At 45.8% G+C, this 27116-nt stretch overlaps 1 protein-coding gene across 1 annotated transcript in view; it reads right to left on the bottom strand.

Moving 5' to 3' along the window:
• The window catches only part of LOC144179523 (uncharacterized), a 95243-nt gene that overhangs the window by 12612 nt on the left and 55515 nt on the right, over window positions 1-27116 (bottom strand). Inside the window, exons 15-24 of the mRNA XM_077707914.1 lie at window positions 25140-25329; window positions 24842-24941; window positions 24423-24475; window positions 21872-21968; window positions 20671-20787; window positions 19456-19544; window positions 19217-19362; window positions 19003-19130; window positions 12981-13125; window positions 9045-9205 (exon numbers count right to left, since the gene is read on the bottom strand). Of these exons, the coding sequence (XP_077564040.1) occupies window positions 9045-9205; window positions 12981-13125; window positions 19003-19130; window positions 19217-19362; window positions 19456-19544; window positions 20671-20787; window positions 21872-21968; window positions 24423-24475; window positions 24842-24941; window positions 25140-25329 (1226 nt within the window). The remainder of the gene's footprint in view (window positions 1-9044; window positions 9206-12980; window positions 13126-19002; window positions 19131-19216; window positions 19363-19455; window positions 19545-20670; window positions 20788-21871; window positions 21969-24422; window positions 24476-24841; window positions 24942-25139; window positions 25330-27116) is intronic.

Genomic DNA, 27116 nt, shown 5'->3' with positions numbered 1-27116 from the left:
CACATCAGAGTGAAATATTAGTGTTCTCGGTGAGCTAATCTATCGACCTTGAGCAACTTGTGTCCCTTTTGCAGTAACAATGCTAAAACTACTGATGTGGCATAGTTGCACTTCCTGGTCCTTCTGGAGCACAAAAAGATGCAAGGTTGTCTGCTATTTAGAATGCAGAAAATAAAATATTTGGGTGAAAAATAATGGCATAGTGTGTTGAGCAGCTAAGAACTTAGGCAACACGTGGGTAAAAGCTGACTGCACATTTGTGCTCAGGATGCCAAAATACACTCAGTATATGAATTCCTAGTACTTTGGTACGTAACAAAAATGTCCTCAAGACCAGCGTCCCCCCTTAAAGTAACAACACCTGTTACCGGGCGTGTTAGTTACCATTTTAAATCATTATGGGGAGGTATGGGAAGTGTTTGCAAAACAAATATGACCCATGAAAGCAGAAGATAAGAACAAATGCATTTGTCCTCCCAAATTGATTTAAACTGTTTTGAAAACATACACAAGTTGCATCAATGCCTTTTATTGTATTGTATGTGATTGTTTCACGGTGCATACATTCAGAGAAATCTTTTTTTTTTTTTACAGTTGAGCAGCAAAAAGCTTGGATTGCAAAAGCAGTACTTCGCTATCAACAAGAACAGTCTTGGGAAGTAACTGTTACTAGAAATGCATTACCAGTAATTAGTTACTTTTTTCAGTAACTTGTAACTCTAACTAGTTACTTTTAATTTAAAGGAACTTGTAACTGTAACTGCTAATTTTTTACACAGTAACTGTGACACAAAATACCGTTACAGTTACTTCCTTTTTAATGAAAAAGTAACGCTCGTTGAAGGCTGACGTCCAGCACGTGCTTTCTACTTTTTCGAACTTTCTTCTTCCCATATCCTCCCCACCTTTTGCCTTTCCTTTGGAAAATAGCCCCATTTATAAATGTGTGTAACAGAACACAGCTGAGCAAGGGGTTGCCAAAAGGAAGTTTTTCTTCAGCCTGTTTGCAACATGGGACGGAGGAGACTTCAATTCCTGGATAGGGATGCCTTCCACACAGCGAAGCAAATAACATCAGCCTCTGCTCAACAAATAAATATTTATTCTCTCTTTCTCTCTTAAAGAGACACTGAAGTGAATTTGTCAAGCTCCCAGTTTTGCTTGCACTGTGTAGACTGGCTCAAATTACCACACTTTTGATAGTTTATCCGGTTGATAAGTCGGTAATTATTTTATAAAGCGGGAAAGAAGAAAAACTACCATGCGCGGTCTGTGGCGACCGCACCAACTAAAGGCTGTGACGTCGGGAGGAGGTGGCACCGTAATTGGATGATGTCCAAGGTTACCATTCAAACAAGTTTCGGTTTTGGTTCTGTAAAACAACATGCTTAACACCCGACGGCAGCGTTGGATGGGCATTCTCGATATCTCAGTAATCGTCGTACCGCGCTTCTGCCATGTTGTCGGCTGTAATATGCCTAAGATAAGCCTCCCAGGACGGCTTGGCATCGTAAAAATCACTAGCCGAGGCCTACGCAGTGGATGAATGCCCTCCGTGTCACCGCAGATGCTCAAATGCCGTGCGCTTTTCCCGCATATTCGGAGCTTGCCTCACTTCCGCCTGTATCGTAAAAAGCGTGTTCGCACGAGGCCAAGGGTCTGCTGATTCTGGCCTACTTATGGCAAAAAGCCAACGAGAACTCACCAACGAGAATTCAGTCTGCGCGCGTTCTGCGAACTCGCTCGTGGAGCAGTGAACGTTACGGCCCAAAAATGGCGAACTCAGTTTAGAAAACATCGGCTGCAAACGAAAAAATCAACTTACAAAAAAAAAAAAAAAAAAAAGCATGCACCCTCGGGGATTCGAACTTGCGACTTGCAAACCAAACATCTTGGCGCTTTAGACCACTCGGCCACGAGCTATTTTTTTTTTTTTTTCCTAACAAAACCAGGTTTATTTACATCATAAATATGTACAGGGCAAGACACGGGGCAAATATGTACTGGGCAAGACACACTACTATACATGCTGCTGCCTTTGTTACATTGTTGATGCCACGTTCCTGACTGGCGTGTTACGCCGTTCAATAGAAATCACACTCATACACTAAAGAGAGCGCATTTACGGGTAAAAAAGGAAAAAGGGGGAGTTGTGTTTCGTTGCAGCCTAGCCTGTTGCTGGCTTCATATCCACTTAAAGCGTTCCAGCTCCTTTGTTTTAAAAGCTACCGTCGCACGGCAGCAGCTCGCAAGGGCTTGTCCTAGTTCTGAGTCTGAGTCGGGTGCCCCGAGCGCACTGACGGTCCACTCCATCTTGTGGACGAAATGCCTCCACGCTGGCTTCGGGGTGGGGGTACACTCCACCGCATCCACTCGCGCACGCCACAGTGAGTGTAGGCCAAGTGTAATGACGCATTCGCACAGCTCCGAGTGTTCTATCGGTACGTCCAGGTAACGGAGACCTGCCCAGTCAATGTCCCAGTGGACGCCCAGAAAACACTGCACCTCGTCCCAGAAATAAAGTGCAGTGTTGCATTCTAGGAACACGTGCTCCGCCGTCTCCAACCTCCCGCACAGGAAGCAGCCCGCACCGCGCGGCAGAAAGAAGCCACGTTCTTCCTGTCGTGATCCCACCGGTAGCACCCCGAAGTGGAAACGGCAGAAAAAGTTTTTCGTCCCAGTCGGAATCGGCAGGCACATGATTCGCTTTAGTACGCCCCGCTTAGCCGCCTTGACTGGTGGCTGTCGGTACAGGGGTGGGGGAAGGAGCTTTGCGAGAAGGTCGCGGTATAGCCGGCGGGGCTTAACTGCTAGGAGGTAGTCCCATGAAAACTGCTGTTCCAGTAGGGTGATGGCGCCAGCGATTTCTCTATAGAAAGGGGCGGCTCGGGCGCCATGGTGCAGTTGGACAGTTGTGACCTGCCACTTTGATATGTGGGCAGAGCCGATTGACTGGAGGGCTCCACGGAGAAAAGGGTCGGACTGGTCTCGGAAATATATAAAACGTTGGACTGTCAGCTTAATCTCCACGTGGACCAGACCTAGGCCTCCGGCATCTAGTCCCCAAAAGAGATTTGTGCGTCTCATAGGCTCGTACGAGGAGCGCCAGACGAAGACCGCCCACTGTCGGTGCAACTTGTTCACCGATTTCTTGTCGATGGAGGTGACTCGCGCCGAGTATAGGGTAGCCGGGTACACTACGACGTTGCAGATGTGTGCTCTGGAGACCAAGGCGATGTGGCGTGTTCTCCATGGTTGCAACTTGGCCTCCGCTGCCGTTAGCCTAGGTCGCCATCTGGCTGCGTTGGCTTCCCATAGGGCCATGTTCACGCCCAGGTAGCGGTGTAATGAATCCTTCCAGCGAGCGCCGCAGAAGCTGGGGGGCTTGAGTTCCCATTCACCCAGCCAATACCCCTCCGATTTGGAGAGGTTTAGCTCCGCTCCAGAGAAGCGGCAGAAGCGACGTGCGAGCTCCGCGACCTCGCTCACCTGGGTTCGTGATGTGCAGACGACGGCGATGTCGTCCGCGTACGCTAGCACGCGGGGTTCTTCATTCCCGAGGACCAGTCCCCTGATCGAATTGGAAGTAGCGATCATTCGACAGAGCAGTTCCAGATAGAGCGCGAACAAGACAGGAGACATTGGACATCCCTGGCGGACCGACCTGCTGACCTCTATGGGTGGTCCGAGTGTTCCCCCCAACACCAAACTTGTTGTGATGTCTGCGTAACACGTTTCTAGCCATTTCATCATTGTTTCCCCTATCCCGCAGTGCTGAAGTAGAGCGAAGAGAAATGTCCGATCGACTTGATCGAAGGCCTTTCGAAGATCCAGTTGCAGTACCGCAATAGGCATCACGCCCATCTCTGCAGCCTCGCAGGCGGTCCTCATCCGATGTAAATTGGTGTTGATAGAGCGACCTTTGAACCCGCAGGTTTGATGCTCACCAACCACGCCTCGGAGGGCCATCTCGAGGCGTCGAGCTAGGATCCTAGCGAGTATCTTATAGTCGGTCGATAGGAGTGTGATTGGGCGGAAGTTGGTAACGGCCGGTAAAGCTTTGGAGCTGGTCTCTTTGGGGATCAGAACGAGGTGGCTTTGCCGCATGGAGGGAAGGAGCCGACCTTCCTGCCTGCATTTTTCAAAAACGGTCACTAGAATGGGGCCCAATTCTTTTCGAAACGCCCGATAGAATTCGGCGATGATGCCGTCCGGACCTGGAGACTTGTTCTTAGGCAGTTTTTTTATTTCGCGGTCTACCTCCCACGCGGTTATAGGCGCGTTGATTAGGTCTTTTGCGTCGTCCGGCACTGAGGGTAAGGAAGAGAGTACCTCGGTGGGCACGCCGTCTGGCGTCGGTCTAGACCGGAAAAGGTCTTTAAAATACGTAGTCGTAAAAGGCTGCCGCCACTTCCTTCTGCCCCTGCGCGACTCCGCCACCGTGGCTGACCTCGTTGATCTTTTTGCGGGCGATGCGCTCGCGCTCGAAAGCTCGGAAGATCTCGGCCACGAGCTAGCACTGCCGCTGTGGGATATATAAGGTATATAATGTACAACCAGTTTACACTTTTATTTAGTTTTAGCATTTTGAGTACGTTAGGTGACTATTTGTTGTATAGCGCTCGTGCAGTAAACGTCCCCCAAACTACCACAATATCTCACGTCTAGCAACTGCATTTCTTAGATGGAAAAGCGTTTGCAGATGTGTGGTCGTGCTGCTAACCGCAGTGCTTGTTCACCCAGCTCAAAAAAGTGCTTCCGGCTCTCTATTTTTGCGCTGTACGGTAAAAGTTTCAGTTGATTTTATTTCCTTAGTACCTATATTGACTTCGCTGACTCTTCTCCCGCCTTCAAGTGGCATTAGATTTTCCTACTAGCGTAAAGTCAGCGAAGCATCGCATGTGCACTTGTGCAGCGCTTGCGTGGAGCGACCCGGACTCGGAGCTTGATACAGTGTGCAAACTAACAAAGTGAAGAAAGGCACATTCTTCCATTCACAAACGTGTTGTGGCTTAGTTTCAACTGAGCGAGCGAATTGCGAGGACCCGTCGGCGGCCGGCGGACTAAATGCTGGGTCGACTGACTCGGTCGGAAGGTCGGCGAGCCGTGTAGTAGCGCAGCCATTTGCCAGCTCATCTCCTCCTGACGTCACATGAAAACTCCACAGAAAATGGGCGAGGGTGCAGAGAGGAGGACAGCATTTTCGACTTGATTTTTCTACTAAATAAATTCGCATAAACGCGCTCAGAGTGGTCGAAACATGGCCTATGGACTCCGGACTACAATTTGCGCTAGTAATCCCGCAATGTTTACAAATCACTTCAGTGTCCCTTTAAAATAAAACAAACCCAAGCTTTATTATAATATTGCCAGCCCCAGAAAATGCAACCTCTCTTTTCGAAATAGCCTGACCATCGTATGAAATTTTGTCCATATCCACGCATACTATATAGTAACAATACTAGGAATAAAATCGCTTTTTACCAGAAATTAAAATCAATGCAATATTGTGAGTCACTCGTTTTTTTTCATTTCTCAGTAAATAACTTTGCGAAAAGGCGCCCTTTCAACACAATTAAAGCATGTTAAGGTGCCGAAAAGTGTGGGAAGGCAAAAGTTATAATTGAGTTATAAGGTTTGCGACTACGGAAGCCCCATCCCGCAGTTTCTTCGTTTCTAGGGGGGCTGATTCCCCCTTCGTACTCCTTGTTTTGTGTGTGAAATTGTGGGTGAATGTTTTTCGGTACAGGCTTGATAATTTGGGATGATTTGGACATGTGCGTCTTTTCCACCCCTTCAAAGTTCTCCACTGAAGCCTCTTCTGACCGACAGAAGACAGTGAGGGTATAGTGTACTAGAAGGTAGAGGTTTGTTGCACGGGGGAAAAACCAATGGAGAGCATGGGTCCCTTTTGCAATAAAAAAATTGTATAGGGCGCAGGCATTCCTCAGAGAACTCCTGTTGTAGCCAGCACCCCCTAAAAGTTTTTAAATTAAACTAAACAGTTATTTGGTGGGTTTTATAAAACTTTATACCTAAAAAAAATAAGACTATTTAGGGCAATAAATAAGGTATAATTTAACAAACAAAACTTATACAACCAACTCGTAAGCAGCGGCCGCCAGGGACGCTGCTTACAACAGGAGCTCCTCAGCAGAAATTTTCATCGCAAAAGGGACCCCCCAATTGGCCCTGAATGACACACCTCTGTTCTAGTTCACTGCAGCGAGGGGGCCAGATGGAGAGGGGGAGGGAGTTCAGTGGAGATCGGCACCCCCTTCTCACTTGTGCCCTGTACGACAGCCCTGCTTGCCCACCCCTAAGACCGGCACTGTGCTTGGTGATATTCAGTGCATTATCCACATCAATTAAATTGTCAAAGTGATCGAAATAGCTTGCTTGTCATTGATAATGAAGTGCAATATGTTAAAAGCCCACATGAATTTTCAAAAGCTTGAGCCTGTTCCTGTTTTCACACAGAGGCGTCACATTAATAGATAATTTCAAGAGGAGCGAGAGAGTTGGATGGGGCGCTGCGCTCTTTGAGGGAAACCTTTACCATTGGTATGTAATGAACAACGCTGATCAAAGTGGCCACCAGTACAATCTGTGCAAGATTCTGCATAAAATTAATACATGCGTCACGAGACCCGTTCTAATCACAAGTGTAACTACTGTATTTACTCGCATAATGAACCCACTTGTGTAATGAACCCTCCCCCAACTTTTCTTTTTGAGAATTTACTTTTTTGTCAGTTTGAATAAAAAATGCAGCGGGGATGTTTTTATCTAAGCGTGGTTGCTGATGCTGTAGATGATCGCAGTAACTTGATATCACGCCACAGTACACGCAGAAATGCTAAAAACGCATTCCAACAAAAAGAAATCTCAACACTAGCCGGAGACGTGAATGGGAATGCTGTGGTTCACAATTTAAAAATTGCGCGCTTGCTCTGCGCCACCTGCTGAACACAAAACAAACCTTGCGCCATAAAAACATTTCGGCGGGCGAACAAAGCGCAAAACGCACTCCACACTCCTTCCCTGCTCTTCGCCGTTCCGGCTGGTTTTGGCGGCGTGCGAACAAAGCACTAAACATACTCCGCACTCCCCTGCTCTTGTTGTTCTGCGCTTTCGCCATGACGATCCGTGGTGTTCAACTGTGTTCCGACCTTTTTTTGTGCTCATGGTGCGTGCCGTACGATGGGCCAGTACATGAGCTGCACAGATGGTTTTAAACTGAAGGTGGTGGAGCATGCGTTGATGCACATGGAAACCGCGCGGCTGGGCGGCATTTCAGTGTTGACCCACTGCGTGTACGCTACGGGCGAAAACAAGGTTTTTGGTCGGTGAACAAGGATCGTCGTGTGTTTCGTGGGCCCAAAAAAGGAAAGTTTCGGGTGTGAGAAAATAAGTTTTGGAGTGCCTTGACGGCACAGAAGGCGGTGCAGTCCGCGGCATCTTAGCCTTCAACCCAGCGTCCCGGCTAATTGTGGTCGTAGCGCCATATCCTCCCCTGGCGAGCCTGGGCGGGCAAAAGTGAGTTCTAAATGCCATAGCAACGTCACCGCCATCTTGAGCTTGGAGGCGTACTAATTGTCATGGCAACACCACGAGGAGGCGCAAAATGGGGGAGGGTGCTGATGCTTTCCTCCTCTCCCTTCCCGCTGCTCTGCTGCTCGTCCCGCGCCCTTTGCGCCGCTCGCTAGGCCTCGCCGAGACCGGCGTGCAGTAAGACAGCAGCCGAAATCGCACTTCAACACTTTATTCATGTTACGAAAATACGACTGAGCACAAACGCAACGTGCCGCGATAAGCACTAGTGTACGACACGGCATAGCTTAAGTTGACATCAAACATGGTAGACGTTGTTGTACAGCTCTTTGCACACCAGCGCTATCGTTCAGATTAATGTCACGCTTTACGAACTAGTGTCTCACCTTTTGTTAACACGAAGCAAACTCACTTCTTGCTGCGCTTCGTCCCTGTGCATAGGGCATATAACCGCTCATCTGTGGTCTTCAGAACGCTGACACAATTTCTACTATGCCACAACGCGCACGCGAGCCCCGCGGCTTCTCAGCGCACCGCCGCCGCTGTTGCTCCGGCAGCTGCGGTGACCGTTATCCTGTTGCCGCGCATGCGGGCCTGAAGTCGCGCCGGGAAGAGGCAGAGTTGGAAAAACAGTGAGAGGAGGAGGAGTCTTTTGCTCGCCCAGCACCGCTGCGACTTGGAGCAGGTAAATCAAAGAGGAACTAGCAAAAAGACACCTCGGACTGGGCGGTGCGCTGTGGGCCGACTACGAATGTGAAGCCGCAAGCGACTTCAGTGAGGAGGACAGCTCTATGGCGAGTAGGGGGCCACTGGCATGTTCAGAATAAAAAAGAAATCCTGTTACATAATCACCCAGGTGTTTTTACGGAAATGGTAAGGCTCTGACGCGCTTCTCTTAGCAACTTTATTGTGTGGAATTTCATCTTTTAAAAAATCTGTTGCAATTTTTATCGCATAACGACAACCCTCCCCCCAAATTCATGCCGAATTTTCTGGGAAAAAAGTGGGTTCATTATGTGAGTAAATACGGTATGCTCAGCTCATGCTGGTTATGATCTCTGCCGGCATCAGTTCACAACCTGAAATTAGAGCAGTCTAGCTGAACTAACTGTTCAGAACCCTTCCTATCACTCTTACCATTGTGGTGCAAGCCTTCTTGAAGTGTAGCATCATGAATACAACACAATTATTTTTCAATAAAATGAACAATTGAACTTATTATTTGCTATTTATCTTGGTGGTCAAAGTGCTCACAAAACAGAAATGAAGGAGTAGCGCCATGTTGTCTTTCTTCCTTCGTCACCGTTCTGTGAGTGCCTTGACCACAAAGATAATTTTTTTTCAATGTCTAAATTAAATTAGAAATTAACAGAACCCGTTAAATTTAATGTCAAACCACAAGGAAGTTACACTTTTACTGCCATTAGCTTTACGTAGCAAGTACGTTTAAGCGGGTCCTAAATTTCAGTCTCCAGGCATAAGTGGCTCACATGTTCCTCAAAACAGGCGTCCACTTCGTCCCTCAGCCTCTGTTGTACGTCGGGGTGCAGAGCCAGCAGGTAGGTGGTGAAGGCAATCACCGACGAGGTGGTGTCTTGCCCACCGATGAAGAACACCACACACTGGGCCAAGGCCTCGTCTTCAGTCAGCGCTGCAGGGCACATGCAAGTGCGAAGCACATTGGTCAGTCTAGCCCACCAATGACTGAGTACTAGTTCCGTGCTACACAGTCTAGCAGCCCTGTGAAGCAAGCAAACACTGGCAAAGCTACAGCTGGCATCAGCCAATGAGGAGAGTGGGCACGTATGCACCACGCTCTTCCTAACCCCTGTATTGTGTGCTACCAAGAGCAAGGCAAGCAATGTGTAAAGAGAACACCTCTGCACGACTTCCATTAGCGATGCGCTGACGGAGTACAAAGCTCACAAAGTACAATTAAGAGTTCTCATTAAAATTAGATTAGAGAACGAAAAGGGTGTCCCATATTACAGCTTCAGTTGATGGTTAACGAGTCCCTCAGCGCCGAAGAGAATGCTGCAGCAAAGGAGAGTGGAGATCGCATGTTGGTGATGCTTAAAAGGGGACACTTAAAAATGCCCATTCTGTAGCCACCCTGAGAAATGTCGTCAAAAAAACTTCTTAATTCCGGACAATGCTTCACGGGTAAAATGAGAGTGACAGAGAGAAGGGAGGAATCCACGAACTGTGTTAAATAGAATTTACAACTAATAACTGTCCAAGGCAAGCACCATGCCCTGCCACTGTCTTTAACAGTCACAGTTGTATCCACATGCCAAGCGACTACATTTCTCGCAGAGAAGACAAGTGCTTCTGCAGTGTTTCAGAGCACTGAAGAACACAGAAAGCAGCAGGACCTGTAAGATTAGGGTAAGGATGTTCTGCCTTGGCATTGTTCTGCCTTGGCAAAAAAAAGGAAGGCTGCTACACTTAGTATCTGGATTGAAAGCAAGCAGTGCTGACCCAGCCAGCTGAGAATTTGGAGAAAATTTTGAAGAAGGAAGATGATTCGTGTAACATTAAAGGACAAGAAGAGGGCGGAGTGGGTCAGGGAACAAACGCGTGTTAAGGACATACTAGTAGAAATTAAGAAGAAGAAATGGATGGGGGCAGGGCATGTAATGCGAAGGCAAGATGACCACTGGTCATTAAGGGTAACAGAGTGGATCCCTAGAGAAGGCATGCGTGTCAGAGGGTGGCCGAAAGTTAGATGGGCAGATGAGATCAAGCAGTTTTCTGGGTTAAATTGGTCGCAGTTAGCACAGGACTGGGATAATTGGACATCTATGGAAGAGGCCTTTGCCCTGCTGTGGGCGTAGACAGGCTGATGATGATGATGAAGAAGAAGAAGCAGGATAACAGCAGTAGTTTGGAGCACAAAAAATATTTACGATAAGCAACAGGTGGGGCAGACTGGCCACTGCCTAAATGAAAGGTTGTGCAAACACAAAAATAATGTTCATAAAATGTTTCTATCCTAGCAAGTGCCATGTAGGCATTCACTTCCAGCAGTGCGGCTGTGTGTCTCAGTTCGAACAGTGCACAGTGATCAGCTGGAACAGAAACCAAACAAACTGTGAGGCCATAGAAGCGATAAATACATTAGGAGACCAGTGCAACACTATGGTGTCCATTACATAGTCATCAAAAGAACTCTACTATCTATCAGCTCATGGCTAACATGAGGAGTGTGCCACTGCGTTTCCCATCCTATCTTTTAAGTTCTTATTGTTTTGTTCCTGCTGATTACAGGGGTCATGCAAATGTTTAGACGCTGTGTGTTTTGGAATGAATACTTAGTTGTTAGTAATGCTCTGTGTTGTCATCTTCTTTCTGTTATCGTCGTTGTTAGTTCGTGCTTTGAAGAAGCTTGGAGAAGGTTGCTGGACCACAAACGAATGTATTCTAAGACAAGGGTCCCGGTACAGTCTTCGACTTTGGGACCCTTGTCTGAAAAATTTTGTACTGTTGTATTACTTGCCTACTGCATTTCAATAAACTTTCTTCTTCTTCTTCTTAAAACTTTCCAAGGACCTTAGCCCACTTTCGGTGCAGGTTAGGCACAGCAGGGGACAGGAAAATGGCATTGTAGTGACATCATGCAATTGGTGCAGCTGAATCATTACTAAAGCAGTAAATTAGTGACTGCAAAGAACTCGCTCGTTTTTCTATGCAAATGAATGCCTCCCCCTCCACCCCCAAATGGTTCAGTCAAGCAAGGCACTGCTCTCACAGCAAGCATTGTCAAGAGAGCTTATCCAGGTGAAGCCAGGAATCGCAAAATAATTCACCAAAAAAAACTGCTGGGGTTGTTCACAGCACAAGAGCGCATTTTAGTAATTTCAAGCAACCTTGTACCAGCTTAAGTCAAAGTACATATCTGGTGGGAAGAAAAAGACAAGAAGCTAAAGTGTTCCTGCACATTAGCAATTAGCAAGCACATTCAACAAATTCAAGCAATTTTTTTTACTGTGTTTAACTTTTGCCTAACTTAGTTTATCAGCACAAACAAAGTTTTGGTTACAAGCTGTAGCTTGCTCTACCTTTGTTTTGCGTAAAAGCAGGGAGTTACGCAGTGTTCCGAAGTGCCCTAAACTAAAGTGAGCTGTGAAACCCTCCCAAGATCCCAAATAATTAGTGTTCCCCACACAAAACCTATGCCTGGGCTATGAGTAGCGTGGCTGTGGGCTGGTTTTGATACTATAGACCGTTTACAGAGCAACGCCCTGGGTGCAGCCATCTTGACTAACATCACGTCATTCGCCATGGCTGGCCTTCTCGAATGCGTTTCTCACCCTGGCCTTCGGTGGTGCCCGTGGGCATCAGCAAGCGCCGGCGCCAGTGCATTCGCACGTTTCCATACATAGGACCGCTTCCGCGAACGTTCTGTTCCATGTCGCAGCGACATACATGAGCCACGACTGCATCAACAGTATTAAATTATGGCTCTTGTCATGTTTTACGAACGACACACTTCTCAGCAAACCATGGCAGTCTACAGCGGAAACCAAAACTCAAGTGCGCTGAAGGCCAGTATGGTGGCCGCGGTGCTACCACCATCTGATTCCGGCGGGCCTAACTGCTCACTGTAAATGGCCTATAGGTCGCGTGCACAGGTGAAAGTCGGTAAAGCTGCAGTAAGGGCCTTTGATGGACTACCCACACACGCAACAGCACTGCAGTGTCTGGTTGCAGTTCTAATCGTTTTTGAGATTTCCTCATATTTAAGGGGACACAACCATATAAACAATGAAAATTTAAAGTGAAAGCCCTAAAAAGAAAAAGAAAGAAAGAACTCTTGCAAGCACCTAAAGTCACCAAGCACTGCCCCAAATACAACACAATAGGTTTAGAAAATGATCAAATCAATGTAAATTAAAATACATTTTAACCAAGTTTCATTTTCATAATGAAAAAAAAAATTCCGGGGCCATCTCTACGAACATGAATTCTGGGGAGGGGCGAAGCATGCCATGTATAAGTGTATTCTTGGCGCTTTGGTGTTTTCACCAACGGAAATGAAACCGTTGGGGTTAGAAGTATACAGCTTTGCTGTAAAAGTCTCGTGTCTTTGAAGCACGGTATTTTTTATGCCGCGTTAAATTTTAGCGCAAGTCGTAAACAAGTGTCCCGGTGTTTTAGTACCACGACTACATGAGACAACGTTTACGGCGATGACATGAGACTCCAACAGCCCAAGCCCGTAAGGGGCTTAGCCCCTAAAACCCAAGCATTCCACAGCCCCACTTTTTCTTTAACCACACATGCATATTTCCTGTATCATTGCTCACTAAAATATGTGGGAGAGCTTTGCGCACACAGGAAATTCAACAAAGTGAATGGGATAAGGTGTGAGGACTGGCAAAGCAAGCACGTACTAAAAGGTTTCAACAAGAGCGCCCGCTCACCTTTTGCCACGGCAGTTTTTTCAACGGCCTGCTCTGTGCCCAGGTTGTACAACCTGTCCTCAGCATCCCGAGGTCCCTCAGTGCTTCCTCGCTGGAGTCCACAATCCTGAGCATCGACCATCAGCTGCAGGAAGTCTTGGTGTTTCTGTGGGCAGTCAAGGAGAGTCTTACTCAACCTGTGGTATTTTTCTTTCTAAACAATGTGACAGAGCTGTTAATCTAAAATTCTAATGCGAGTCTTGCATAGTGCAACTATTAAACTTGCACTAATGCTGCACTAAATGAATCGCCTTGAGCTGCTCACTTATGTTCCCATTCCTAGCCAATACGAAGTACGAAATGCTGAAATTTATACCAAGGCTTCTTTCTGCAAAGACCCAAGTACCTTTGATTGGAGTGTATGAAATAAAATTAATATAATGCCTGTAATGGGGCAACATGCCGATGGGGCAACATGCCGATGTTGAAATAACATACACCGACTTCAAAATTGTTATACTACATTGACAAAGTCAAGCAACCATTACCAACAGCTCTCAAGTCTTATAGTGCACCTTGTATTGTGAAGCTTGTGTTGTGCTAATAAGTTGATAGTTCGGAAACCGCGTTTAGTTTACGCTTCAGATTTTGCAAAAATCTGAAGCGCAAAAATGCAAGTGTAGCATTTCGAAAGCAAAGTGTAAGCATTCACATTGCTATGCAGATGATAGCTCCGAAATGAAACTCTGGCATCACATGTGTCTTCGTACGAAATGCAGTTTCGTAATGCAATTTTACACAGAGAAAATGATGGAGGGGCCACGAGCAGTGATATTTCTGATTACCTTTTTTTTTCAGAGGAAGCTCAAACACATTTAAATCATTCAGATAATTCCACTACAATGTTTAGTATGTTGCCTGTTTAGGTTCAGCTCTGCATTTATTAACACATTTGATTTGGGACCCCAAGCTGCTGGCATCCGTTCCCATGGACATACGGGGGTGCAAAAGGGGCACCTGCCCCTCCAACCCCCGCCACAACAGCACTTTCCCCCTCTACCTCTCCCCCTCCCCCCCAATGCTGCAGGGTTTACCTCCCTCAAGACAAAATCCTGTCACTGCCCATGTCCATGCCCTGTCCAAGAGCAGGAGAAAACAGAAACATTCCAATTCACAAGTGCTCCTTCCGGTACATCCTACACTTGCCCTGGTCTGCTTGGCTCGTTGGTGGCCCAAAAGAAAAAGGCTGCAAAATGCATGTGAAAACGCTGTCACTGCATTTCCTCGTGGCTATCATTATATTTGTCCCCTGGCTTTCATTCTAGGCTTGTGGGCGGCTTTTGCTAGATTCTAGTTGGCCGTGTGCTAAAGAGTCACGACCCAACGTGCGGCAGCCTAACATTAGGCCTAACACCAAGGCAGCGCATGCCCGCGTCCCCCCTCCCACTGCGTTGCCAGTAATTTGGCTGGCTTCTGAGCAACGACGACACCGTAGCACATGCGCTTTTTTGTGTTTTATTTTTATTTATCAGGGATGTCACCTGCTTGAAGTTCCAGGATGTATAGCAGCCAAAGGGAATTTTCTTGCCACTGCCTGGTCTTTCTTGCCACCAGTTGCTAACATTTCTTGCTCACTGAGCAGGAAAGCCATCATCAGCGATGGCACTGCCTAAGGCAGCGAAACAGCATCAAAATTCTCACAGGCTGCAGCGCGCATGGCTCATCGAGCACACGCCACTTGCAGTAGGAACAGGGAGGCCTCAGAAAAAAATACAAATAAAGGCACACAAATGCAAATGCTTCGTCACGGAAGCTGTGAAGCCAGCAGGTGCATAATGACTCCACAATGGGGAAGTGTGATGCCACCAACAGGGAGGGGGTGGTCGCGAGTATGTGCTGCCTCAGCCAGCAGCGCAGCAGTCATCAGCGAGACAGGGTGGCCTGTACGGCGCAGCCCCTCACTCACTGCTGGCGCTGTGGTCGCTTATACACCAAGGCGGTGCCCACAATACAGTTGGACCCTTTTATAAGAGACACGTGCCAGGGAGCAGTTTGTCTCTTATACGAGAGGTGTCTTATAAGCAAGGAACCATATTTCAACGTGGGCTCCGTGTGACTAAAATAAGCTCAAAAGAATGCTACAGCGTGTTGCAAAAGGTTTATTTTGTGTTTTGCCTCCAGAATTTATGAAATAGTTCTGAGTCTTTGTTTGCTTCATGCGCTTCATGACAGCTTCTACAAGCCTTCTCTCCTTCCACTGTTTGCATAAGATGAATCGTAGATGTTGAGTTCACAAGCCTGATGAATAGCCAGAGCGCACAGCTTGTTCTGTTGTCTGTTACCAGTGAGGTTGTTGACCAAAAGTCAAGGATAACTTGTCCTTTATAAACAACTATCTTCTACATTCGATGTCTGCTATAAAAGAGGTGAATTTAATGGGAAAGATAGGGTGGCCATTTATGCAGTTGAATAGTGTCTCTTATACTCGATTGTCTCTTACATCCATGCCTTTTATAACCAGGCTCAACTGTCCTGGCATATCCATTCTGCACCATGTCATCCATCCCCCAGCATGTTCAAATAGACATTAAAGGGACCCAGAAAAGCTTTGTGAAGGTGGCAATCAAATGCATTCAGGTGGTAGAACACATAACGGGGGATTTTTGAGCCAAGTGTGAGCCCCATACGTTGTACGGATAATTTGTAAACAATTTTCGGAGATAGCCTTTCTCAGCTAATGAGCGCGACGCCGCAGCGAGCCGATCGCTGCTGACGCAACGGTGATTGCAGCAGACGCAACGGCGAGCCGCCCCCTGATTCGCCCAATCGCCGGCAAGGTCGGCCGCCGGCAACGTCACTGCCATTGGCTTCCGGCTGCTCTTCCTCCTTCCTGTGCGATCCCGAGGCAAAGCAGCAAAGGCAGGTCCGCAGCGGTTGACGCGTGCCTAGGCGCAGGAATGTAGCTAGCGCCGAACGGAAGTCGAGCGTTGCGATGTCACATGGCTATTCCCAGTGTTTCCAGCTGCTTTGAAAGCAGTAGAGTGGGAGGTGGAATCGATCGGCAAGGGGGAAGAGGTGCACTTAATTGCTTCTGGCGCAGCTAATATTGAATGTAGATCAATAATTCCAACGGCATTGCATCGCTATATTGGTACTACGCGACAATAAAGGCCTTCTGTAACTTATACCAAAGGCTTTTCTGAGTCCCTTCAATGCTTCTGCAGTCACTACACGTAAAACACGTTGAGGTGTCCAAGCACTTTTTGGAAATACAGCTTGTGTTTGCATAAGTGAGTTCAGGGCTCAAAGGTTTACCATGTATTTCCTTTTTGCTGTCACATCATTTGCTTAGATCAATTCTTATTCTCTTATCAGTGTTATACCCCTGCTACACAGGCGTTTCGAAGGCTTTTGAATCAAATACCGTTGGACTCAAATGACACCAATGAGCTGCTACACGTTTTTTAAAGGCATTGGGTTGAAACGCCATTTGAGTAAAAGGAGCACCACCAACAACCTTTGAGGTTCTCAAAGGCCTTTGAAATGCAAACGTTTGTACTCTCGGGTGCAGTTCCTGCATGCTTAGAGCCCCTAGCTTTCCGCGATTCCGCAATTCCGCAAAAAATCGCGGAATTGAAGTTTTTCCGCGGAATTCCAAAAAAACTGTTAAAAGTGTGGCGCTACGTCCCCAAAACGATATATTTGGTGAAATGTGGCGGAAAAGTGGTGTTTTCTGTTAGCAATAGCAAAATAGTTTCTATTAATTGTCTGCAACGTTTTTACTGTTGAAATTTTAAATTTGCATCTGCGTATTCCAACCTTATCAAATAATAAAAGTGGCTAGGTGGCGCAGCCTCCACCCGAGTCAAGGGGCGTAGCCATAGCCACAGAAAGAGAACATTGCACACGACAAGGCCGGTCAGATTGCAAACAAATGAAGGATGCAATGAGTAAAGCGGCTAGCAAGGCGCTAGTATACTTGGAGAACTCTTGACACTTGGAAGTTCTTCAAGAGTGTGAGGTGCTTGGATCCCCAGCAAGTTGGGTGTCTCTCAGAGAAGAGATCAGAGTTTGGGGCCGTTCCTGGATTTATAGCCCTAGCTGCTGAATGGCAAGTGTCCTGAAGTCTGCCCAAGACCTCAAGTCTAGTGACTAGTGGCACAATTTCTAGTGGCAAAATTTCTTAATTTCTAAACAAGAAAAGCCAAGGGAAGATTTTTATGTCCTGGCTTTCTGGGCTGGGACGGAACACCTGACTCCAACACTTTCTTCCATTGCTCTTAAATACCTGTCGGTGCCAATCAACTCTGCTGACGCAGAAAAGTCATTCAGTCGCTATGGTGACATCGTGCCTCACAAGTACCATTCTCTTGGTGAAGAAAGCTCAAAGCATCACCAAATGCTCAGCCACAACAGCTTCCTTCAGTTGTAAATAAAATCTAGCATGTTAGGAGTCTGAAGTGTCTAATAAATGAACTGTTCCATGTACCTTATGCCGTTTCAATGTTATCGCGGAATTTTGCAGATTCCCCTATCTAGAATCGCAAAATTTGAAATCTTTCACCGCAAAAAGTGAGGGGCCCTATGCATGCTGCATAACAAAAATAATTATTCTCGAATAAACTTGGATCATAACCCTTCGCAGTCCATTGACCGGCCGTGTCCGACAACGCAAAATGGTTGTAGTGGTCTGTTGCCAGGATATGCCTGACATCGGTGTTCAAGGTTAAATTTCTCGTTTTCCCTTCACTGCGCTGTGCCCGCATTCTTTGTAAACATGATGCGCCATCTATTTGGGGATAAGTGAACTTTGTTTGTTGAGGGTTTCTTCATTTTGCACTACGGTGCAGCACAATGTTCAGCACAGACCTTCTGCATTCCGGGGCGTTTTCACATGCACGCTGAATGCTGAGAAGCATGGTCGCTTTCTTATCATGGGCGTTCTTTGGTGGAGCACATAGCAAAATTGATTGATTATAGGGTTTAACGCGCCGACACAGCGCACGCGATGAGGCACGCCGTAGTGGAGGGCTCCGGATTAATTTTGACCACCTGGGGATCTTTAACGTGCGCCGAAATCTCATACGCACGGGCCTTTTTGCTTTTCGCCTCCATCAGAAAAGCGGCCGCCGCGGCCGGGAAACGAACCCGCGACCTCGTGCTCAGCAGCGCAACGCCTTAGCCACTGAGCCACCGTGGCGGGTAGCACTTAGCAAAAGTGATGATGACTTCAGTGAGGAAGAGAATTACGTGGATCCATAAGTTAGTGATGACAGGGATTCGACAGAAGCGAGCGACAAAGACCACGACGGCAGTTGGGACAGCACCGAGCGGATCATTACTTTGTGAGCTACACAACTTGTCGAAAGACAATGAATAGGTGAGAAAAAATTTTTCCTGGCATCTAGAGGTTTCCATTGTCAGTAGTTTTATGTTGAGGCTTACAAAGCTGCAGAATCATGCGGAGAAAGAGCAGCGGAATCTGCACCACAGCCGCTACCTAATCCAACAACTGGTAGGTGATCTGAGGGCTCGAGACAAAACGCGGGGCCCGACAGCACGTATGAAGTGCAAGGAAAGGCTACTTGGGACAACCCATTTTATCTCCAAGCTTTCATGCCAGACTGTGCTGTTTGTGGCGATAGAAAAAGGAAAGGATGCAGGAGAGAAACTGCAATTTCCTGCAAAACCTGCAGTATCAACCCTGGCCAGTGCCCAGGAGAATGCTTTGAGCAGTTTCACACGCTGTTTAGATATCAACAAAGGAGATGCATCCAGAATGCCAGAGGAAAAATAAATATCCAATGAGTATTTCTTGCACAGCTTGTGTTTTTCTTCGTGGCGCCAGAAACTGCAAAAATGGTGGCGGGCCGGAACGGCTGGAAAGTTGGTAAGAGTTTGGGACTCGAAAGGGCTAGAGAGGGTGTTTTCAACCCCATCCCTTTCATTTGTTTAAAGTTTTGTGACACAAATACACAAGTGTTTCTCATTTTCTTTTAGTGGTAAGGGATTTTATACATAATAAAACTTTTAGAATACTTACCTCAGAAGATAGTTTCCTTTTTTCAACAATCTCCAGGCAAACATTCTTGAAGAACAAAAATATGTCAGAATTGAAGATGCGCACTCTCAGCACCTTCAGGATGACTGGAAACAATCCAGCGATGGTAACTGCAAAATAGGGGGACAAGAGTTAAAAAAATTAGCAGCTTTCACTTTTTTGCTTTCCTCCACTTTCAATCAATGTAAGTGCCTACAGAACAAGATCATGGGCAACGTTATCTTCACATTGAATCCTGCACGTGCTTTGGTCACGAACTGGTTCGCTTGGTCCGTGTGGGAGTCAAGCTTCGTTCCAAAGGCGCACCTTGCGATGACGTCCAAGGTGTAGTGTCCAAAAAACCTGAAGAGATAGTCGAGACAAGCAGACAGATAGTTAAGACACCTCGTAAATGTGCGAATTCTTGCCAAGGCAATAGAATGTGGGAATTATTACTCTTTGACATCCACGTCTTCTCCACGTTCTGCAACTTCCGAAAGGTGTTGTGTGGAAATCCGTGCACAGTCCTGAATGAGGCTGTCCATCTGCAGAATAGCAAGCATGCCCGCATAGTTCTATCTCAGATTGTTGATATTGCACTGACCTATTTATTTTTCTGCTCACACTAACCTTAAAGGCATGCTGAAAGGTGTTTATGCATAGTATAATAACTTCTGACCAGTTTAGGCAATTTTTAGAGGCGAAGCCCCTTCGGGGACCGGGCTGTCGGCATCTCATGTCGTTGTCGTCGTAACAATCGTCTCATGTAGTCACGGTACTAAAACACCGGGACACTCGTCCACGCCTCACGTTAGAAAATGTAACGTGTACTAAAAAAACACCGGGACATTCACTTATACCTCGCACTGGAACGCTCCGTAACACGCACTAAAAAAACAAACACCGGGACACTCGTTTACACCTCGCGCTAGAACACTTTGTGCTTCAAAGATAAGAGACTTTTACAGCAAAGCTGTATACCTCTACTCCCCAACGGTTTCATCTCCGAAGGCCAAAATGCCAAGGCGCCAAGAAACACATATACACTGCATGCTTCGCCCCTCTCCAGGTTTTACGTTAGTGAAGATGGCCCGGGATTTTTTTGTATAAGAAGGCATATAAAAGTACTGATGTCGGCAGTGAGAGTGCACTCATCCGATACACACACTTCTTGTTAGCAAGCAACATTAGGAAGCTGTAGGAATTTGCTGCTGAAATGCTTACCATTTTCAACTCACTCCTGTGTTGATGGCAGCTGTTTATTGGTGTCATCACAAGGATCCGCATAGTTTTAAAGCTATCGTTATTTGAAAGGCCATGTGCTACTGACACCCATTGCAACACACCTTTGAAATATCATGCTGCAAAATAGGCTTATGTAAATTGCTTCTTGACAAATACGGGGGTTAACACCTGCCATTTTTGATGACAGAGATAGCATCTAATTGCAGTACAAATCAACAATGTACTGATGCTAGTTCCCGAGAAAGTTCACTAGGTGTTTTTCCTTTTTTTAAGCTTTAGAAACAGTTTTCCTCTGCCCAGCAAAATAATACTGGACATCAATTCCGTTTTATGACAGGGTTACGAATCAGAAACCAGAAGTTTGCTTTAGTGCCCTGTTTGTTTCAGTTGCGCGAGATGCCCAAGAAAACAGAGCCCAAGCCCCACCTTGCGAAGTTTTCCGGTGGTAAAAGCTGGACTGGCTGCTGGGCGAATCTTCCTCCAGCGTTCAGCATGGACCATGTTCATCATGTTGTCCAGCATTGGGTCATTGAATTCAATATGCTGCAATGCAGAAGTGGCAGGGTATGTAATGATGATGGGCTGAGCGGGCGGGCTGTTTCACGATACACCAATACAACCCTGCTCTGGGAAGGGAATGGTCACACACATTACAAATTACTGACGGCAGCTCTGACTCGAAACTTGAGCCTGTCTGATTTAAAGCAGGAGGATCAGCATGAATGGCACTGCTGCCAAGGGGCCCTTTATCTAAGGAGTGCACTCCATCGTTTTTGGTTGTCAACTGCGGCGTATGTTATTTTATTTTGGCGAAGAATTAGTCCCTTGTGCCTTTTTTTTCCACCGGTAAACCAAAACTTGCCTTTGCTGTACTTAGGTGTCACATACTGAGCTTAAAAGTACTCGTAACAGGCACTACTCAGGTAGTGAAACTATTCAGAGGGTTTGAGAGCACGTGTTTGCATTTCATAAAAGGCATTCAGTATTGCGGAGGTGATGAAGATTATTGATTATGATTATGGGCCAAAACTACAAAGGTTATGAGGCGCAGCATAGTGGGGGGCTCCGGATTAATTTTGACCACCTCTGGATTTTTAACGTGCGCCGAAATTGCAAACACAAGGGCATTTCTGCTTTTCACCTCGATCAGAAAAGCGGCCACCGCGGCCGAGAATTGAACCTGTGTCCTTGGGCTCTGCAGTACACCTAGCCACTGAGCCATCGTGGTGGGTCAGCATCATGGAGGCATTGGTCTGTCAACTCCTTTTCCTCACATGGTGTCAAGAGTTTCAGACTCAGAGGCTATTCTATCACATTACCACTTCTTCTGACAGACACAGTAAAAAATACCTTACTGAGCAAGGCAGCAAGCAAATGAGTAAGTAGTCTACACAGACTACTTGCAGCAGTAAAAGAAGCAACAAAAATAATGCCACATAACACATTGCTAAAAAATTAACACTAATCTTCCTTTTTACAGCTCGGCTTGCGACTGAAGGAAATCCAACCAACTACTTTAAAAGCTTGTTTTCTTTCTGCTAATACAATTTCTATGAGTATTGTGACTGCAAATTCATAGGCTAAATGAATTGCTGGGTGGAAGTACATGGTTGCAGTGAGCACTTACTCTTCTGTCAGCAAACACCTGGAAATTCTTGACTAGCACAAGTTTGACCAAGTCAGGGTCGGCCGCAATGAGGGCGGGGTTAGGCCCTTCAAAGATGCTGCAAGTGAACACATTGAATGATAGAGCCTCCTATTAATTACAATTTTTAATATGCAGCACAATTCAGTAAACATTTTTTTCCCCGAAACTGGCTTTGAATATCGAGCTGAATACTTGGCAATTTCCAAAGAAATAAAGGGAACAGAGAACAGGTAAGTGAAGTCTTGATGACACCCACTCTTCAGTGTAGTTTGTGTACTGCATACATGGACACCCACATACACACATATGCACAGAAAGGAATGAGGGGGGAGGGGAAGATATTGACCTCCCTCCTGATGAGAAAGTCAGCAAGTGCATAAAATGCAGAGATGAACCTTTCAAGTGAGGAAGCAAGGAAGTGAATAAGCAAGCAAACGATCCAGCGTTCTCCTAACACAGCCCGCAGAGCTTTTATCTATGCACCATGTGTCGTATGTGGCTAAGGTCTGAGGCAGCCTTGTTTTTTTGAGCACAGATGTCCTTCCAGATCTTTTTGGTAACAGCCTATAACTTTACATCTTTTGATCCCCTTTGGGGTAAGGTCAAAAACCTATGACCCATTATTCCTCTGGCTCCTGGACGTTGTAAAAGCTAATTCAATCTGTATACACAACCGACAATTTTGGCTTTCTCAAGAGCTGGGCTGTGTGGCTACAATCCCGCTACAAAAATTGTGGGGCCAGAGTTTGATCCCAACTGATGAGAAATGTGCTTCAGTTTTCAAGTCCGCATTAATGCATTTATGCAAGCACATGCACAAAAATTTTCACGCGGATTGATCACTGCTAGCATGCGTTCTTTTTACATGCCATGCGGGTAGCTGTTAACTTGGAACCAAAGGAGCACACGCGTTGACTGTGCTCAAGGTCCTTCCGAAAGCATTGTCCAAAAAATTGAACCCAGTTCCACCCAGCGTGATATCTGTTGAAACAGCAAAGTTGTGGTTCTCTTAAGTCAGCTCGAACATCCTGAGAACGGAGGCACTTCGCCGTGCAAATTCAACTGTTCATGCAAAGGAATCAGCAACTAAAAGTCAGCAGCATGTAGCGAGAAGGAGAAGAACCCGCCCCTGCGAGACCACTGCGCCCTCTATCTGTGGGTCTGGGAACTGGTTTTTGCGAAGCCACTGGCAGGTCTGGGAACCTGCTCCTACCCTTGTGTGACACATGACGTCATCAGACTTACGAAAAAGCTCTACCTGCAGCAGCTTTTTTATTCAGTTTTTTTACGATCCCCATAGGAACACTGAGTGACTGGAACAAGGGCAGCAATAACACAAAATTAACAGAGGAAACTTACTATAAACATTGCAATGTGGTTATGTGGTTAACATGAAAAAAACGCTATAGTTACATACAGAGGTTTTTAGTATGAAAGCAAAGAAATGCAAGAGTGTTAGAAAGAAAGAGATGGTTCAGATAGCATGTAGAATATATGCACAATAGTGTACACAGCAACAGTTTGTAAAGAAAAAAAAAAAAAGGCAGCCAGGTGGCAACACGCACGTACATTTTCAGAGAGACAGTGCTACAGTATTAAGATAAATAATTCTGGAACATTTGGTGATGACCGATAATTGAAACAATTGTGTTGGGATGATCATTTCATAATATTATCGCTCTGGACGGGGTCGAAGAGTTGAATGCTTGGGTGCGGCCGTAGATGCGTTTGAAACAGTGGAGACTGTTTAATCGATTGGACGAGCAGGCCAGGACTTTGAAAGGTATAGGCGAAAGATAAGGGCTGTTAACATATTTCTGTAGCAGACAAGCAAGACCAACAGAACGACACGTGTTCAAGGATTCGAGGGTTATATCAGCTTTTTTTCAGCAACGTTTAGATGCCGGCTATATTTTCGAGAAATGAAACAGGCACCATGGTTTTGTATGGCTTCAATCATGGAAATTAAGCTCTGCTATTAAAACTTTGCTTCTCTTGGCCTACACGACTCAAGACGTTAAACATATTGAACTGCTAACCAAACATAAATTCAGGCCTGAACAGAAAATGCAGCTGCTAGTGTGCAAAACTCAAATACTTTGCTGCCAACACAACCCAAGAAAGAGGGTGAATAAGTTAGGTCTTCTTGACTCGCTCAACATTCTCAGGACTTGCACGTTCGATGCAGTCCCAAATAATCATTGATGACTGAATGTTGAAAAGTCACCAGTAAATTTTTTTCGAGTACAAAATACACCCAGAATAATGTACATTTATTATAATTTAGAACTTTGACCATTTACGGACACCTATGCTTCATTTCACTAGCTGTGTGCAGCACTGGTTGCAACAGGGCTCTTAAGAGATCCCAGCGATTCACAAGAACATGCTTAGAGATCCTCTGCAATCTTTTTGTGCCGTAACAGCTAAATACACAACTCAATATTAAAAGAATACCCCAAAAAACAGGCACAAGAACCACTTTCACAAGGGCGAACATGTAAGGTATTGCATATTTGCCACTACATACCCAAACACTTTCCCATACTTCTTCAGCCTATCCATGTCGATCTCTTCAATTGACTGGAAAACAATTTGCAAAAATAAAAGACTTAATTACGCCAAGTGTTTTTAACAATGCTGAAATATGACGCAAGCAGAAGAAACAATTTAAACATGCATACGAATCATACATTGAAATAGATAAAAGATTGCACTGAAACTTTTTAGGTCAACTGAAAGCTTACTGCCGCTACAGTTAAACTTGTCCAGAAAATGCGCACGTTTTCGTTTACATTTTTCAACATACCAGGAAATGTTTGTCCAATACGGCTAATATTACGCTGAATATCTATGTGCTCAGGCGTTGACCGCAGATCTTGCGCATGCGGCGTCTCACAGAACAGGGTGGGCGTCTCATCCAATCATCCCAGTTTTTGCTGCACTTACTTTTTTGAGCAAGGTTGATATAGGACGCCAAAAATATTCGAACTCTTCATAGGGAATATTTTGGTTCTTCCAGTAGTTCCTGTGCCTACGAAGATGTTTTCTGCAAAACAAACAAACAAAAAAAACAATAACGAAAAGAAGGTGCAATGCGGCTCTTTCTCCTGAAGACGGTAGGTGTCTAGCAGTCAAGCAAGACATGAATCGCCAGAGACTACAGCACACACGTATCGAGTTCTAGCGCGCAAATAGCAGACAAAGCTAACAGTAACAAAACTTTAGTGAATGAACGTAAACTTACGTGTAAAGAAGCAGAGCTACAAATATGGCGCAAAATATTCCTTCCCTCAGTCCAAAGTTTTCGACGATTGCAGTGATCATGTCACAGTTGTTGGGTAATTGCAAAATGCGCAGGCTGACGGACGGAGCGAGCTCACCAAATAACCCAAGACCGCGGTGCTGCGGCGTCTTCGAGGCACAACACTTGGTTCAAGGCTAGCAAAAGCGATGACAGCCGCACTACGGCAATGATGCTGCCAAGGACACCCTCTCCTTGAATCGCAAGTCTGCGGGAAAAGTTTTTTAAGCAGTCGGAAAACTCAGAAAAACTGAAAGCAAGCAATGCTCCAAAGGCAAACTACACCGCTGAAACGATACTGCCAATCGGTTAATAATCAGCACAATACGAACACGATCACGATCTCACAACGAAGTCAACTTCCCCTGACATCCACCAACTGTTGCCGCGCGGAGGTGAGGACACAGAATCAACAGAATGACAGAACGACAGAACCAAGAAAGATGACAGAACCGTAGACAGAGCATATAGATTGTTGGCATGGCAACGGAAAATACAAACATCTCCTCACCCCAAAACAACCGGCTGCAGCATTATCCACGGGATAGATTTCGTGCAAATGGAATCTATTTAAAACCTTTATGAAACCAACAAAAAGAACGATCACGTGACTACGTTTTTTAAGCGCGGGCAATTTGAAAAACACTTGTGCCGCGATCAAGGGTGATGTCAGTAATGGATTTGTCGGTGATGAATGCTAAGACATAAAGTTGTTGAAGACAAAAACTGGCATTTTTTCCTAGACGTGTTTATTCGCTCTTTCTAGCGACGCTGGTTACGCCGCGCGGAACTTGTCCGAAGCCGCGAGACGATGATCGGTGGCCGGCTGGAGCACTATCGCCCGTTGCAGGCAGCCGCGCGATCCGTGGGGCCTCGCAGAACCAAAGGAAAGTAGTAATCGCGAGTATAGTAATCGACAAGGCCGTAAAAATAATCAGAAAATATAGGCTAAACAAGCGTCACATTTCCTGAACTTCCTTGAAGCCACATAAACTGCGCCTAATGAAAAAGCTGCGGACCCCATCTGTGTCCGCTGTGGAAAAAAGCGCCAGTCTTTTGGAACCACCAGTGCGTACGTCGTTCTTTACTGAATTACGACTGTCATAATTAACAGTGCTTTTCTGGGAGGGCACCGCTTTTGTAGGCTTTTTGACCTTGTGATCTCCTCCTTCGGATGGTATTTAAATTTAATGTTTACTATTCATGTGTCAACATATCTCGGCTTATGTGTTGGTAAATTGGCTCAATTCCAACGCTTTCAAGCGTATAAGCAGCAGAGGCTGTCCAATGGATGAGCCTTTATTTTCAATGAAGAAACAAATGGAAACTTTTTGAAAGCGAATGCGCGGAGCAAATGTGGTGATGCGTTTATTGATTAATGACTGAATAGTATAATTAGTATAATTAATTATGTTGAAGCAAGATGTTTCAGCATTAACAATAACTTTGGTTCTGGTAGTTCAAACGCGAGCTCTGAGATGCATTTGGTAACCCCCGTTTTGGTTTTAGGTGATAAGCATCGACGCAGCTAAATCAACACAAAATAATTTCACCCAGGAGATTTCTCTTAAATTAATTATCACAAGCCAAAAACACAGCTGTGATGCAATTTATGTATAATAATGTACGCTTCAATATTACACCGCCAATGTATGCTACATGCATGCGTAAATACGTAGGCTTATAATATTTTCTGCATATAATGCTAACATAATAAGTTTGTTTACCACTTTATAAAACGTAATGAGAGCCTCGTTTTCGTGGTTTCACTGCACAAAGTCAAAATTAGGTTTCGCTACACAGTAATACGCACATATCGCCCGCGCATGGTGCGCATGGTCTTCTGCGTGTAGCATGCACACGGGAAAACAATAAACAAGCCTCAAGTAAAACGCACACTGCGATGACGTACAGTGCAAT

This window comes from Haemaphysalis longicornis, unplaced genomic scaffold (assembly GCF_048455015.1).
Source record: "Haemaphysalis longicornis isolate Haplotype H1 unplaced genomic scaffold, Haemaphysalis longicornis Haplotype H1 scaffold_4, whole genome shotgun sequence".
In the NCBI taxonomy this organism is placed as follows: domain Eukaryota; kingdom Metazoa; phylum Arthropoda; class Arachnida; order Ixodida; family Ixodidae; genus Haemaphysalis; species Haemaphysalis longicornis.
This window is presented reverse-complemented; position numbering and strand designations above follow the sequence as displayed.